The sequence below is a fragment of the Somniosus microcephalus genome, chromosome 7 (assembly GCF_052327205.1).
Source record: "Somniosus microcephalus isolate GS21.2 chromosome 7, FLI_Smic_1.0, whole genome shotgun sequence".
Taxonomy (NCBI): domain Eukaryota; kingdom Metazoa; phylum Chordata; class Chondrichthyes; order Squaliformes; family Somniosidae; genus Somniosus; species Somniosus microcephalus.
Window position 1 is genome coordinate 200,832,491 of NC_140993.1, and position 17,436 is coordinate 200,849,926.

General features: G+C 42.2%; 1 protein-coding gene across 4 annotated transcripts in view; it reads right to left on the bottom strand.

Annotated features, from left to right (window-relative positions):
• The window catches only part of taf2 (TAF2 RNA polymerase II, TATA box binding protein (TBP)-associated factor), a 170,745-nt gene that overhangs the window by 129,308 nt on the left and 24,001 nt on the right, over window positions 1-17,436 (bottom strand). For all 4 annotated transcript variants that reach the window (XM_085993331.1, XM_085993333.1, XM_085993332.1 and 1 more), the window contains exons 6-7: window positions 16,362-16,593; window positions 6,225-6,409 (exon numbers count right to left, since the gene is read on the bottom strand). In XM_085993331.1, coding sequence (XP_085849457.1) covers window positions 6,225-6,409; window positions 16,362-16,593 — 417 coding nt within the window. The remainder of the gene's footprint in view (window positions 1-6,224; window positions 6,410-16,361; window positions 16,594-17,436) is intronic.

The following is a 17,436-nucleotide window of genomic DNA, read 5'->3' on the forward strand; positions in this document are numbered from 1 at the left end:
CACCCACACCCACGGACGCAAATATCCCACTGGATGTCAACCCAGAATTTAGAGCCGGAGCTCCGACTCCACTTGCCGGGACTGTCTGGAGCGGGGTTCGAAACCCTACCCTGATCTGGCCCAGCGGCGGGGATCCTACCGCTATGCCAAAGGCCCAATCCGATTAGCAACGTGAAATGGCTGGAATGAGCACAATTCACGGCATTAAAAGAACTCACAATTGAACTGATGATGACCTCAGCAATCTCCTCAAGGAGGTGGAGGCGCAGCGCCTGCTCATCATTGGTAATGAGAAGTCAAAGGCGCCGCAAAAAGGGCAGATGATAGCTTGGTCTTTCAAGTGGCAGCATAGGGCTCCAGTCACGGGGAGGGAAAAGGCGCAGGAAACGTATGGGTGTCACCTTTTGTGCGGAGTGGGCCTTTTGCATAGCAGTAAGCATCCCCGCCGCTGGGCCAGAAGGAGTAGGGTTTCGAACCCCACTCCAGACAGTCCCGGCAAGTGGAGTCGGAGCTCCAACTATAAATTCTGGGTGGACATCCAGCGGGATGCTTGCGTCCGTGGGTGTGGGTGCCCCCCCCCCACCCCTCAGATGGGTTGTGGGAGCCCGTAAAACCCTCACGCCATAGGACTAACCACCCTAATGGCTGGTTCAAAGATGGTTACGGTCACGGAATGAGCGTTAATCACGGCCATAAATCCTTCCACCACTTCATACAGTTCCCGAAAGGGAACAGTGTGAGGATATGTACGACGATGACCTCTTGCGCAATGCACCTCCTTGGACCCTCAGTCGCAGATGCGAGGGGGCAAATCGTGCAATTGTTAAATTTTTCATTTTTTTTACATGTAAAATGTTGGCCCAGTAATTCCCTTCCAAATGCGCGAGTACGGTCGGGGTACTTACGCGTCTGGCCGGAGGAAATGCCGGTTTTCAGCATGCACAGCGCATGCGGGGAAAACCGGCATTTCCTGTCCTCTGAACGAAGGGGTTCAGAGGCAAAACGCGTGCGCAGTAAAATTCGCCGCTTTCATTCATGATTTCAGTGAGGTCAAGTCCTTACAACTTACACATGAAAAAAGCATGGGTACAGTTGCTCCAGAGGCTGCGGAGGAAGATATTTCTTATCGTGGAGCTTCTGAAAGTATGTATGTCTGTATATATTCCTTTGCATGTTATGTATATATTCCTTTACTTATGTGTATGAATGTATTATTTAATTATGACTTTCAGAGAAAGTAACTTATTGGAAAATCATAATTAAAAACATACATTCATACACATTAGTAAAGGAATATAAAACATGCATACATATACGTAAAGGAATATATATGCGGACATACATACATAATTACTTATTGCTGATGAAAAGTTTCTTTCTTAAAAGTGCTGGAAATGTTACATTACTCATTTTAGAACACTCATTTTCACATTCCATTCACACAGCCACAATTGCTCCTTCTACCTACCGTTCTGAAAACCCGTTTAAAAAAAAAAAATTTAAACTTTAAAAAACTTACTTAAAATTTCTTAAAATAACTTCCCTCCCTTTCCCAAACAAAAATATTGCCTTTCAGAAGCTCCACGATAAAATATATCTTCCTCCGCAGCCTTGGAACAACTTTACACCTGCTTTTTTCAAGTGTAACTTGTAAAGACTTACCCTCACTGAATCCATGAATGAAATCTACGAAGTTCACTGCGCAAGCGCTGCCTGTGCAGTCACACGCGCTGTGCCTATGAACCCCTTCGTTCCGAGGTCTGGAAATGCCGGCGTTCCCCGCATGCGCTGTTCATGCTGAACGCCGGCATTTCCAACGGCCAGATGCGTGAGTACCCCGACCGTACTCACACCTTTGGTCACGAATTTCTGGCCCAATGAATTGGCCTCCACCGCCCTCTGTGGCAGAGAATTCCACAGGTTCACCACTCTCTGGGTGAAGAAATTCCTCCTCATTTCAGTCCAAAATGGCTTACCCCTTATCCTTAGACTATGACCCCTGGTTCTGGACTCCCTGGCCATCAGAAACATCCTTCCTGCATCTAGTCTGTCCAGGCCTGACAGAATTTTATAGGTTTCGATGAGATCCCCTCTCAATCTTCTAAACTCCAGTGAGTATAAGCACAATTGACACAATCTCTCCTCATACGTCATTCCTGTCATCCCAGGTATCAGCCTGGTGAATCTTCGCTGCACTCCTTCCATGGCAAGAACGTCCTTCCTCAGGTAAGGCGACCAAAACTGCACACAATACTCAAGGTGTGGTCTCACCAAGGCCCTGTACAACTGTAGCAAGACATCCTTGTTCCTGTACTCGAACATTCTTGCTACGAAGGCCAACATACCATTTGCCTTCTTAACCGCCTGCTGCACCTGCATGCTTACCTTCAGCGACTGGTGCACAAGAACACCCAGGTCTCTTTGCACTTCCCCATCTCCCAATCTATTGCCATTCAAATAATAATCTGCCTTCCTGTTTTTGCCACCAAGTGGATAACCTCACATTTATCCACATTATAGTGCATTTGCCATGTTTCTGCCCAATCACCCAACCTGTCCAAATCGTACTGGAGTTTCACGACATCCTCCTCATAGCTTACCCTCCCACCCAGCTTTGTGTCGTCTGCAAATTTGGAGATATTACATGCAATTCCTTCGTCCAGATCATTAATATATATTGTGAACAGCTGGGGTCCTAGGGCCGATCCTTGCGGTACCCCACTAGTCACTGCCTGCCACTCAGAAAATGACCCGTTTATTCCAACTCTTTGCTTTCTGTCCGCCAACCAGTCCTCTATCCAAGTCAATACCTTGCCCCCAATCCCATGTGCCTTAATTTTGCACGCTAATCTCTTATGTGGGACCTTATCGAAAGCCTTCTCAAAGTCCAAATACACCACATCCACTGGTTCTCCCTTATCTATTTTACCAGTTACATCCTCAAAAAATTCCAGTAGATTAGTCAAGCATGATTTACCTCCGGCGTGTCTCACCTCCTGACTCCCAAAGCCTTTCCACCATCTACAAGGCACAAGTAAGGAGTGTGATGGAATATTCTCCACTTGCATGGATGAGTGCAGCTCCAACAACACAAGAAGCTCGACACCATCCAGAACAAAGCAGCCCGCTTGACTCGCACCCCATCCACTACTTTAAACATTCACTCCCTCCACCACTGGCGCATCTTGACTGTAGTGTGTACCATCTGCAAGACGCGCTGCAGCAACTCGCCAAGGCTTCTTCGGAAGCACCTCTCAAACCCATGGCCTCTACCACCTAGAAGGATATGGGCAGTTGGCGCATGGGAACACCATCACCTGCAAGTTCCCCTCCAAATTACACACCATCCTTTCTTGGAAATATATCGCCATTCCTTCATTGTCGCTGGGTCAAAATCCTGCAACGCCCTCCATAACAGCACTGTGGGAGTACCTTCACTACAAAGATTGCAGCAATTCAAGAAGGCGGCTCGCCACCACCTTCTCAAGAGCATTTAGGGATGGGCAATAAATGCTGGCCTTGCCAGCGACGCCCACATCCCAGCAACGAATAAAAGAAATCTTCTCCCAGGCCTCAGTAATGCTTTTCTGGAGCTGGCCACTAGAATTTCTGTAACAGCATCCTATTTAAATTTAAACTGGTTTTCACTATGTGGAAGAACTCAACATAGCTCCACATTGGGACTCAATTTGCTACTCAATACAAGATCAGGAGCCGACTGCATCGTATAACATAACTGACATTTGAGCCATTGGGGGAGCCAAGTGCTTGCTGAGGTTATCAAATGACTGGAGTAGCTGAGCCATACAGACCATGAAGGCCCCCAATTCTATCCTAGTTTGTGCTGAATTCACAGATCTCAGCCATGTCAACAGTAGGGCCATTGCACCTAGCTTCCGCATCAGGTGAAAGGGTTGGGGGAAAATGGGCTGCGTTTATCCTTTGGATTGCTTACAGTGACCACTGCTGTGGACATCAATTGAAGTCAGGATCTGTGTATATATGAATAGTGACCACATGGGTGAGGTAACAAGAAGACTACAAGCATGCATGGAACTGTCCCCCTCAACAGGTTCAAGAGACAAATGGAGTGGAGAAAACTGATTGGAGAGACAAAAAGCTACATTTAAACAATAAAAATAACAGACAACGACAACTTGTATTTATATAGCGCCTTTAACGTAGTAAAACGTCCCACGGCGCTGCACAGGAGTATTATAAGACAAAAATTTTGACACCAAGCCACACAAGGAGAAATTAGGGCAGGTGACCAAAAGTTTGGTCAAAGAGATACGTTTTAAGGAGCGTTTTAATGGAGGAAAGAGAGGTAGCGAGGCGGAGAGGTTTAGACAGGGAATTCCAGAGCTTAGGACCTAGGCAACAGAAGGCACGGCCACCAATGGTTGAGCGATTATAGTCAGGGATGCTCAAGAGGGCAGAATTAGAGGAGCGCAGATATCTCGGGGGGGTTTGTGGGGCTGAAGGAGATTACAGAGATAGGGAGGGGCGAGGCCATGGAGGGATATGAAAACAAGGATCAGGATTTTGACATCGAGGCGCTGCTTAACCGGGAACCAATGTAGGTCAGCGAGCACAGGGGTGATGGGTGAACGGGACTTGGTGCGAGTTAGGACACGGGCAGCCGAGATAATGTAGAAGTGAACCCACTTTCTTTAAATCAAGTTAAATACCAGAGATTGGATTGTGCAATAAGTTAGAGGTCTACCATTTCATTTCTATATCTCAGGCTTGAACCAAGCTCAAAATAATCTGCAGTTGTAAGGCTCCTCCTTGAAACAAGCATGCTGTCTCAATCCGGTTCCTGGTGGAAATAGACCCATAGCACAAACACGCCATACTTTGGCACAAGTGGGACTAAACTGGCAATCTGAGTGATTGTAATGATTGCTGGTGAGGGAAATTCTGTGACTGATATTATTGAGACAGGGCTTTACTCTGCCATCTTGCCATCTGACCTAGACACATCTGTCTCCGGTACTATCAAATGAATTAGCATAATCAGATTTTTTGTTTAAACAAGACAAATAAAATTAATCAACCATTTTTAAGTGTTACAACTTTTAGGCACTTGACTGAATTATAAATTCTGAGATTAATTTCTTAAACTAGGTTAAAATAAAGATCTAGAAGTCATTTAAAAAAAAATTTTAGGCTCTAGTGTGCAAACATGAAGCTTTAGTTTGGAAAACTCCAAAACACTAGCCATGACTTCACCAAGGGTGTTTCCATCCCAGGACAATAGACAGACCACAATATTACTATATAGTATTCATCATTGGACATTTAATTAGATGGCTTGAATGTAATCTTCCACTTTAAGAAACGTGAGAACAACATTAATTGTTGGTATAGGGAGGTAGAATAGTTCTTGTGGTGCTTGACTACCATTCAAAGGGGCAGGGATCTAACCTCAGACATGGCTCTCATCCAAGTATAACTGACACAGTTTTTCAAGCATACTTACCCTGATGGCTCAATTCATTAAACACCCTGTTTGTTGTACTGATCCTACAGACAAGAAAGGTCACAGGTTCAGTCCATAACAGATGTCCAGTTAGCTGATAGCAGTTGAGACAGTGGTATAGCACTATAACTAGCTTCAGTACCACTCAGGTAGGAAAAGCAGAGGAAAAATAGCCAAGTTCCTGCTCCTAATAACTATCCAGTGACTCTGCCAGAAAGTGCACGCGTGGTCATCAGGAAAAAATATGGGCACACTCTGAAGCCTTTCACCTTCTAATGGTTTTCCAATTCTCAATCTAGTGTTTTAACCCGGGGTGCTGAGTCTAACGGTAGTGCCCCTGCATTATCAAAGATCAGCTAATTCAGCACAAACTGTGGATTGAACCTGCGATCCTCCAGGTACAACTGGCTGTTTCACTGGACAGTGCCTTTATCAATAAAAGCACTAGATGAGTTCTGTGCTCCATTTAAAACTCCAAACTGCTTCCTTAACTATCAAGCAGTAGTTTTAAAATATTTTCTCCTTTCACCTTTCAGTTTTCCCAACACCATGCATCCTAACCCAGTCAAAAGCAGGCAAGTACTCTGCTTATAAGCTTCTGCCAATTCCATTCGAACAGGCAGCAAACAAATGTTTGAAAGCAGCCTGAAAAGCTCACTCCAAGTAGCCCTCACTATGGGGAATGTCTACTATCCAGTCAACATTTCCTCCAAAATAGATTTTCCCAATAGAGACTCACCTTAAAATACTCATAGATGCATATGAAGCTACTTCTACATAGGCTTCATCAACAAATACAGTCTTATAATAGGCATAGGGGTATCGGCAGGTCAGAATCTCTTCATAAAACTCAAAAATCTCATGAAGAAAGGATGTGGTGTGTTTGAGAAGTGGCAACAGTTGGGGTAAGCAGAAATGTGTCACCTGGAAAGGCATGACATAAAAATGTGAAACAGATTCATTATCATTTCAATAAAAATACATTTTTAGATTAGACCAAAATCAGAAATACTATATTGAGTATTGCTCCATATGCAACTTCCATTGCAAGGAATTCATTCAGTCCGATTCACAATTTTTGTCAAATGGAACATTTATTGTGCTTGGCCAGTCTTAGGTCCGACTACAAAAACTAATTTAAGTATACATCACATTTCTTTCATATTAAACACAATTTGATGTAGATTTCTCACAAATGATGCTCTAAAGTAGAATGACATAACTATAAAATAAGAAATGTTCTATGTAATGTTAAATACTGCACCATAAAATAAGAAATGTTCTATTGTGGTGTACAATTCAAAAGGTTCGATATGGAAAATGTGTAAAAGTGTCATTTTTGGAATCTTCTGAAAATCTGTAACTCGGCTAATTATTTCCAAATTTTTCAGTTTAGTTTTAACAAAACAGATTAGGAGAAATTACTACCTTTATTAGAAAGATAACAAATTCTGAAGATCATATAACATGTACTGTCTAAATTTTAGTCAAAGTTTGAGGTGTTCAGTTTCTCTCTAATCCCCCGTATTTCAATCTAAACTCCCCTTACCCATTGCTTGTTGCTGCCCCCGTGTGTACTTTTCAATTATAGCACTTTTAAGTTACCATCTACAATTTTCAAAAAGGAGAACACATTCCTTTATTGGCCCGACTATAAAGTCAAGCATTTCTCAGCAATTCAGATTTACTAGGAACACACACATTTTCTGCGATATGGGCATTACAATCAACACATTTTGATCTAAGAATGCGGTTAAGATATGTGGTGCTCCATGAAATGTCACTAACAGATTTCATTAGGTTAACATTTTTGTTAACAATGAAATTCATGTTTAATCAAGTTTACAAACCATGAATGGCAACATTTTAAGTATTGAATAAATGTGAACTAAAATAACAACTGTAGTTAAAGATTTAAGAACCAAGCTAATTCACAATTTTTTCTAACAGGTAAAGGACATCAACAGCAAAAGTCATACACAAACTCAACTATTAGGGTTATTACATAAGCAACATCAATGAACAAAATGCATTGCTCTATAATGCAACATTCTAATTATTACAGACTTTATCACCACCGCAAAGTTTTCCTTAAAATTCAAATTTGTTTTCCTGGAGCACAAGACTAACACTGGTAGTTCCACAGATGGCACAGCATAAAAGTTTACACTAAATATGACAAATTGGTCTTAAAATGGTACTGAATACTGTAGCAACAATTAGTTCATACATACATGAAACTAAATTATTTTCACTAATGTAAAAGACTGTGTAAATTAAATGAAAATCCACAAAACAAATCTTCACAAAGCTACTGCAGGGGATCTAAATCTTTCTCATTAAGTAGGAAAGTAGTTTATGCCACTGCACTTTACTTATGATCAGTTATGACATAAAACTGATGGAAGACATTACTATACAAGTAGTAATTTAAATGTAATGCACCCCCTCTATTAATTTATTTTTCTATCTATTAAGAAAAAATTTAGATTACACAGCACCATCTGGCTGGTAATTAATTTTTCAATAAAAACAAAAAACCATCACACAAACTCACAAAATGGCCATTTTAGAAAAGAAGATAGAAAGACTTGCATTTATATAGCGCCTTTCACGACCACGGGATGCTCCAAAGCACTTTTCAGCCAATTACAGGAAACTCTTTTTTATCCAGCACCGACGGGGTGCCGGTTCATCAAAAATTCCGGATAACCGAGAGCTTTAGTAAAAGATACGGAGAGCTGAGAGCTCCGTATACAGCAACAAACCCTGTTGCTTAGCAACAGGTGCAGAACAATGGCCACAATATCCAAGCGTCCCTGTTGCTTAGCAACAGCTGCAGCCACACCCGATTGCACAGCCACAGATCGAGGAAGGCCAGTAATATGAAGTAAAACTTACCTGAACCTACTCCTGCATTTTGCCGGTTAACCGAGATTTCCGGTTATTTTAGGTGCCGATAAATTGAGAGTTACCTGTAATTGCTTTTTGAAGTGTAGTCACTACTGTAATGTCAGAACCGTGGCAGCCAAATTACGCACAGCAAGCTCCCAGAAACAGCAATGTGATAATGGCCAGGTCATCTGTTTTAGTGATGTTGGTTGAGGGATAAATATTGGCCAGGACACCGGGGATAACTCCCCTGCTCCTCTTCGAAATAGCACCATGGGATCTTTTACGTCCACCTGAGAGAGCAGACAGGGCCTCGGTTTAACGTCTCATCCGAAAGATGGCACCTCCGACAGTGCAGCACTCCCTCAGTACTGCACTGGGGTATAAGCCTTTTGTGCTCAAGTCTCTGGAGCGGGACTTGACCACAACCTTCTGATTCAGAGGTGAGGGTGCTACCAACTGAGCCACGGCTGACGGCTTATTAAGCAACCGTTACATCACGGCCACCATTATAATAGCCATAAGCACCCATATCACCAAACCCAAACTTCCGCAGTTACGTTCATGGTTCATGAAGATGGTGATATTATAATTCAGAAGTGCGGCTAACAAAGATGGAGATGTTTTTAATACTATGTTGTCTAAAAAATTAAGTTTATTTTTCTTTACCATTATAGGTACATTTTTATTTTTGATGTTTAGACTTCAGAGTACTTCTATCTGTAGTAATTGTATTTAATGCCATATGGTAAACATTTAATAACATGGCACTTGGGAGCTTATTGCACAAACACAGTCCTTTATTAGGGTCACTTTTAGGTGCTCATGGGGAACATGAAATAGGACACAAATGCTGTACATCTACATGTCCCTCCATCATTTCCTAATCTACAAATCCCTCTACGACCTTGCACCTCCCTACCTGTGCAGCCTCCTTCACAGGTCAACGCACCCTCAGCACTTCCAACTCTGGCCTCATTTGCATCTCCTCTCCACTCCACCTATGGTCGCGGAGCATAGGCTGTCTTGGTCTAACACTCTTTCACAACCTCTCCAGCTTGCTTCCTCTTTGAAAAGCCTCTGAAAACCTACTTTGCCCATGTTTTGGTCAACTTGCCTAACTTTTCTCCATTCACTGCCTGGCATCTGTTCTCACTTGCATGAAGCGCCTTGGAATGTTTTATTATCTTGAAGGTGTTCTATGAATGTAAGTTTTACAAAGTATTACAAACTAGTTCCAGGACATTCGGCCCAATAGGTCCATGCCAGTGTTTGTGCTCCACACGTGCCTCCTCCCACCGTTCTTCATCTAACCCCATTAAAATATCCTTCTATTCCTTTCTCCCTCATGTGCTTATCTAGCTTCCCCTTAAATGCATACTTGCTATTTTGCCTCAAATACTACTTGTGGTAGCGAGTTCCACATTCTAACCACTCACTGGGTAAAGAAGTTTCTCCTGAATTCTCTAATGGATTTATTTGTGACTATCTTATATTTATGGCCTTGAGTTCTGATCTCACCTGCGAGTGGAAACATCTTCTCTACATCTGCTATCAAACCCTTTCATAATCTTAAAGACCTCAATCAGGTCATCCCTCAGTCTTCTAGAGAAAAAGAGCTCCTGCCTGTTCAATCTTTCCTGATAAGTATAACCTCTCGGTTCTGGTATCACTGTAGTAAATCTTTTTTGCACCTTATCCAGTGCTTCTATGTCCTTTTTATAATATGGAGACCAGAACTGGTCACAGTACTCCAAGTGTAGTCTAACCAAGGTTCTATACAAGTTTAACATAACCTCTGCTTTTCAATTCTATCCCTCTAGAAATGAAACCCAGTGCTTTGTTTGTGGCTTTATTAACCTGTGTCGCTACTTTGTGATTTGTGTATCTGTAACCCCAGATCTCACTGCTCCTCTACCCCATTTGGACTCTTATTTTCCAAGGAGTATGTGGCTTTTTTATTCTTCCTTTCAAAATGTACTACCTCACACTTATCTAGACTGAAGTTCTTTTGCCAATTACACACCCTTTCTGCAAGTTTATTAATGTCTTCTTGTATTTTATCGCAGTCCTCCTCTGTATTAACTAGCCCCCTAATTTGGAGTTCAAACAGTTTATGTAAACGGCGAACAGTGGTCCCAGCACCGATCCTTGTGGAACACCACTTCCCACCATTTACCAATCTGAGTAACTACCTCTAACCCCTACTCGGTTTTCTGTTTTGCAGCCAGCTTGCTATCCATTCTGCTACTTGCCCCCCAATTCCAAATGCTCTGACCTTAGTCATGAAACTACTATGCGATACCTTATCGAAGTCTTTTTGGAAATCCATATATATTACATCTACTGCATTACCCTCATCTATCATTTCTGTTACTTCCTCAAAGAATTCAATAAGTTTGGTCAAGCATGCCCTTCCCTTTTGGAATCCATGCTGACTTATATTTTCAATATCTAGATGTTTTTCTATTACATCTTTGAGTAAGGATTCCATTATCTTTCCTACCACTGGCGTTAAGTTAATTGGTCTATAGTTCCCTGGACTTGTTCTCTCTCTCTTTTTATATATAGGACTAACATTTGCTGTCCACCAGTCCTCTGGCACTATTTTCTTTTCTAATGAATTTTTATATATATGTAATAGTGTCTCTGCTACTCTTCCCTAACTTCTTTTAATATGCACGGATCCAATCCATTTGGACCAGGGGTTTTATCCTCTCCAAGTTCACTTAATTTATCAATTATCTTCCCCCTTTCTATCTTAAATGTCTTTACATTTTTTTGATCTTTTCTTCTAATGTCATGTCCACCATTGTTAGTCCCCCTGGTAAATATCGTGGCAATGTAATTATTTAATATTTCTGTCATTTCGCTGTCATTATATCGTGTGTATCCCTTAGTGGCCCTATCCCTATCCTGATTTTTCTTTTGTTATTTATGCGTCTGTAGAATACTTTACTATTTTTGTTCATAATCCTTGATAATTTAATTTTGCAGTTTATCTTTGCCTCCCCAATTGGTTTTTGGCTTCTTTCCTAACCATTTTGTATTCCTTTTTTAACATCCTTTGCTTTGTTGTCTATGTACTTCGTGTATGCCTTTTTCATTAATTTCAATGTTGCCCTTATTTCTCTGTTCATCCATGGTGTGTCATTACTGGCCAGTTTGTTCTTGCTTTTTTCAATGGGATATATTTCTCCTGGACTCTATTGATCATAGTTTTAAATGTTTCCCACTGTTGTTCTATTTCTTTGTTTGTTAGTACATTTTTTCAGTTCACTTTCACCAATTCCATTCTCATCCCCTTAAAATCAGCTTTTTTCCAATTTATTACTTAGGTCTTTGTCTTACTTATGTCCTTTTCAATCTTTCTTATGTTGTGATTGCTATTGTCTAGATGTTTTGTTAAAATAATCCCACATACTGTATTAGGTCACCTATATTATATGGAATAAATGCTCCCTTTTAGATTATCCTCCTAACATACCTAGCTCCTTGGCTGAGAGAAACCAGGTGAGCTGCTCCCAGGCATCTGCCTACACCACTCTATAACCAATTTTTAGGACATGAGCAACAGCGAACGAGGTTCTCCCCTTCTTTTCCTGTGGTTGGGGGAGGGCGGTGGGGAGGGAAGAAACTGGTCTTCACATGCCGATTTTTCTGGTGGTGTAATTGGAATTAATAGCTTGTTGTGTGGAGCAATATGGGGACAAAGCAAACTCCGACCACTCCTTGCTGCAACACATTTTCACACTAATGCACATTTATCCTCTGGTCTCATGACCTCAACAGCCTTAAAAGCATGATACGTTGACATAGATGTATGACAAAGATAGCCTACTCTACACATTAATCAAATGATTGCATCTTACCCACAGATTCCATACAGAAAGCTAACTTCATTCCTGCAACAAAAATATCTGAAATTTCATCACGGAAGAGGACATTCAGTCCAGTCTGCCTGTGCTGACTCCACATCAGAGATATCTATTTTAATCCTATTTCCTTTATTTTTCTTCATAACCTTTATTACATGTTAGATGTTCTGATGGATTCAAAAGTCCCTCTTAAATGTCATGATTGACCTGGTTCCAATAGCTACTTGTGGTCATGCATTCTCACCGTGTTTCTAGTACCAAGCCTACATTTATGTCCCTGCTGGTTAAAGCAGTGAATATTTGACCGATAAAGACCAAGGTGGTCAAAGATTTGAACCCCCCAGTTTGTGTTGTTAGGATCTCAGCTGGGACAGCAGTAAAGGCTCTACAATTGGCCTCAGTAGCATGGATTAGGGAAGAAAAAAAATCAACCAAGATACCTGCTTTTGAGCGGGACTAGCTAAAGCACCCGAGCGCAACGGGCCGAATGGCCTTCTACCGTGCTGTAACCATTCTATGATTCAATATAATCGCAATCTAGTTAGCTCTGCATGTATGTGAACACCAAGGAAGGATAAGATTGGGCTTAACTGCAATGCTTCCCATGATCATATAACCCGCCAACGCTTAATGTCCAGGCTCAGGTGTTGAGAATGGCAATTTGGGTGAGGTACCAGACGGTGCTCATCACCCTTGGAACCATACCTCAGGAAGGAGCTAATGTCTTCCAAATGGAGTAAAGTTGGGGAGAAAAGTAGAAGAGGAATGGGGGTGGGGGAGAGCAGGGCATTGTTGAAGTATAATATTGTAACAAACAATATTTACAATCATTTAATGATCTTATTTGACTTCAGCAATACATTATTGCAGAACAGCTCAACATAAGTACCAAGGTCTTGCTCCTCTTGGTCTAGAATTAGGTTACAGGCATTTCCCATATAACTAAAAATTATTCCCCTGTGGATGCATATTGAAGAAATGAAAAGATGGAGCATTAAAATCAGAACATGAAACTATTTTTTATAATTAAGCTCAATAAAACACTTCAAGAAAATCAAGTCCAATAGTTTTTTTTTTGGGGGGGGGGGGGGGCGCGGGGAGGGAAATCAGACACTTCAGATCATATGCAATACGTCTCTGAAGAATAACTACATAAGTTGAATACTACAAACATAGAAATAATTTTTTTTTATTAGTTTGTGGGATGTGGACGTCGCTGGTAAGGCCAGCATTTATTGCCCATCCCTAATTGCCCTCAAGGTGGTGGTGAGCTGCCTTCTTGAACTGCTGCAGTCCGTGTGGTGAAGGTACTCCCACAGTGCTGTTCGGTAGGGAGTTCCAGGATTTTGACCCAGCAACGATGAAGGATCGGCGATATACTTCTAAGTCAGGATGGTGTGTGACTTGGAGGGGAACTTGGAGGTGGTGGTGTTCCCATGCGCCTGCTGCCCTTGTCCTTCTAGGTGGAAGAGGTCGCGGGTTTGGGAGGTGCTGTTGAAGAAGCCTTGGCGAGTTGCTGCAGTGCATCTCGTAGATGGTACACACTGCAGCCACGGTACGCTGGTGGTGGAGGGAGTGAACGTTTAAGGTGGTGGATGGGGTGCCAATCAAGCGGATTGCTTGGTCCTGTCTGGTGTCGAGCCTCTTGAGTGTTGTTGCAGCTGCACTCATCCAGGCAAGTGGAGAGTATTCCATCACACTCCTTACTTGTGCCTTGTAGATGGTAGAAAGGCTTTGGGGAGTCAGGAGGTAAGACACTCGCTGCAGAATACCTAGCCTCTGACCTTCTCTTGTTGCCACAGTATTTATGTAGCTGGTCCAGTTAAGTTTCTGGTCAATGGTGACCCCCAGGATATTGATGGTGGGGGATTCGGCAATGGTAATGCCATTGAATGTCAAGGGGCGGTGGTTAGACTCTCGCTGGTTGGAGATACTCATTGTCTGGCACTTCTGAACGTCATCCAGGTCTTGTTGCATATGGGCATGGACTACTGCATTATCTGAGGAGTTGTGAATGGCACTGAAAATTGTGCAGACATTAGCAAATATCCCCATTTCTGACCTTATGTTGGAGGGAACGTGATTGATGAAGCAGCTGAAGATGGTTGGGCCTAGGACACTGCCCTGAGGAACTCCTGCAGCGATATCCTGGGGCTGTGATGATTGACCTTCAATCACCACAATCATCTTCCTTTGAGCTAGGTATGACTCTAGCCAGTGGAGAGCTTTCCCCCACCGCCCCCCCCCCCCTTTCCGATTCCCATTGACTTCAGTTTTACTAGGGCTCCTTGATGCCACACTCGGTCAAATGCTGCCTTGATATCAAGGGCAGTCACTCTCACCTCACCTCTGGAATTCAACTCCTTTGTCCATGGACTAAGGCTGTAATGAGGTTGGGAGCAGAGTGGTCTTGGCGGAACCCAAACTGGGCATCAGTGAGCAGGTTATTGGTGAGTAACTGTCGATGACACCTTCCGTCACTTTGCTGATGATTGAGAGTAGACTGATGGGGCGGTAATTGGCCGGATTGGATTGGTCCTGCTTTTTGTAGACAGGACATACCTGGGCAGTTTTCCACATTGTCGGATAGATGACAGTGTTGTAGCTGTACTGGAACAGCTTGGCTAGAGGCGCGGCTAGTTCTGGAGCACAAGTCTTCAGCACGATATCCGGGATGTTGTCAGGGCCCATAGCCTTTGCTGTATCCAATGCGCAAAGGCTATGGGCCCTGCCAGCGTTGCAGGAGTTCCTCAGGGCAGTGTCCGAGGCCCAACCATCTTTAGCTGCTTCATCAATGACCTTCCCTCCAACATAAGGTCAGAAATGGGGATGTTCGCTGATGACTGCACAGTGTTCAGTGCCATTCACAACTCCTCAGATAATGAACTTTGAACTTGATCACCACATTTACTGTTATTCATTAAATTTCACTATTCATCATACGTACTAAACTATCCAATTTTCAGATTTTGCTGGCTTAGCACAAAAAAATATATACATTAGTACCTGTAGTGGGTATAATTTGTGATAGAATATGGTTTTGAATCCAGCCCAAACTTAAGTCAAAGGCTCCGATCTTTCTTACACACAAAACCAGACACGGGCTGCAAGTCCTATATCTAAGCTGCAGCCCATTCCCAGAGGGTACAAATACACAGCACAAAAGTATCTACACTTGAATGAATTGGCAACTCTACCCAGAGAAGCCACAAGGAATGGAAAGGGGGAGGGCGAGGTCACAATAATGCACTAAGAGGCATTTTTCTAAGTTGGGGTTGAGGCAAAGTATAGAGAGTTTTACACTGCATTTGGCCTGTACACCTGACCTGGGAGTTACTTAATGATATGTCTCAGTGTCCCAAATAAAATATGTTGCACTCCCCAGCACTGACATCAGTCACCATCATCTCCACGAAAATCCAATGCCCCTCTCCGATTGCCAAAAAAAGATGCTTGGCATTAAAAATGATAAGAGTTTGTCTACACCGCTTTCCTAATAGGTAAAATCAGGGTAGGATTTAAGATAATGACATTAGGAGTAAACTAATTTAGAAATATATCCTGTGACACCCATAGGAAAATGAAGGACAGTAAACACCATTTCAACCTGCCAGGCTGGTCCCTGATTCTAGAAAATATCATATACGATACCTCATAATACTCTACCAAAGTTCTCTCAATTTGCTGACACAATCAATCAGCCCCACTGCTTGCCTTTGCAGTTAATTCCATAAATTCACTGCTGTGGGGAAAGTAGTTAAATATAAAGTGCCTTTTTACCTTCCTTCCAAGTTATTTCCTCTTGCTGTGACTATGTTAAATATTTTCATGTGTATCTTTTCAGTAACTTTTAGGGGTAGAATCAGATATTTGCTGCAACAGCTTAAAACTTCCAAAAAGTTCACTATAATGTCGACTGATATTCACTTTATAAACGTTACATGTCACAACTTAAACCATCTGTGCAATTTCAGATTCTAGAAATATCTAAAATATTTAGCAGTAAAGAGTTAATATGCAAGAGATCTCTGTGCTTTAAATATAGAAAATTGGGATCTTCCAGAGTTTTACTCCAGTCAGACCAAATATGGTTTAGTTCCACTTACCTCATGCATGTAAGGATCAACCAGTATTTCAAAGGGGCCAATAGCAAGTGAAATGTTCGGTGCTGCTGTTGGGATAGTTAACATGTAGTGAAAAGTTTTTTTTCTCATGTCGTGGGTGTAAACAGATTCCACCAAATCTCCATTGGAAACTGCCACCATGGCAGCATCAACCGTGAACTCCAATTTCCATGTGCAAAGTTCAGAGTAAGAGTCAACACAGGGAAACCAAAATCTACAAAGAAGTAAAAACAAAATGGCTTAACAGTTAAAATTCTTGTAGATCCTTCTGTCCTCCAAATAGCTCAAAGATTGAAATTTACTCAACACAGAAATCCATGTTTCACCTACAATTTTCTCTCCTTTCCAAGAATCCTAAACAATAGCCTCCACTCAATACTGCTACCACTCAATGTAGCTCAGATCATAAACTGAGTGGCGCATGACTTGAGCCTGTTCCAGCATTGCATGGTAAAATTCAGCCACAATGTGCTGCAAACAACTACAACCATCACTTGTTGCAATTTACTGAATTATAACTGTTTAATGATACATATAAACGAAACAGGAAAGGAGAGCACAGGACAGACTAAACTGAAGTTGTTGTTGAGCACATGGGAGTACGATATTGTTGCTATCACGGAGACATGGTTGAGGGAGGGTCAGGACTGGCAGCTCAATATTCCGGGGTATAGAATCTTCAGGCGAGACAGAGGGGGGTGTAAAAGGGGAGGGGGTGTTGCAATATTAATTAAGGAGTCAATTACTGCTGTAAGGAGGGATGATATATTAGCGGGTTCCTCTAATGAGGCCTTATGGGTAGAACTTAAAAACAAAAAGGGGGCAAGCACTTTGCTGGGAGTGTACTATAGACCCCCAAACAGTCAGGGGGAGATAGAGGAACAGATATGTAGGCAAATCTCAGAGAAGTGTGAAAATAATAGGGTAATAATAGTGGGGGATTTCAACTTCCCCAATATAAATTGGGATAGTCAGAGTGTGAAAGGCTTAGAGGGTGCAGAATTCTTAAAGTGCATCCAGGAGAGCTTTTTGAGCCAACATGTAGAAAGTCCTACAA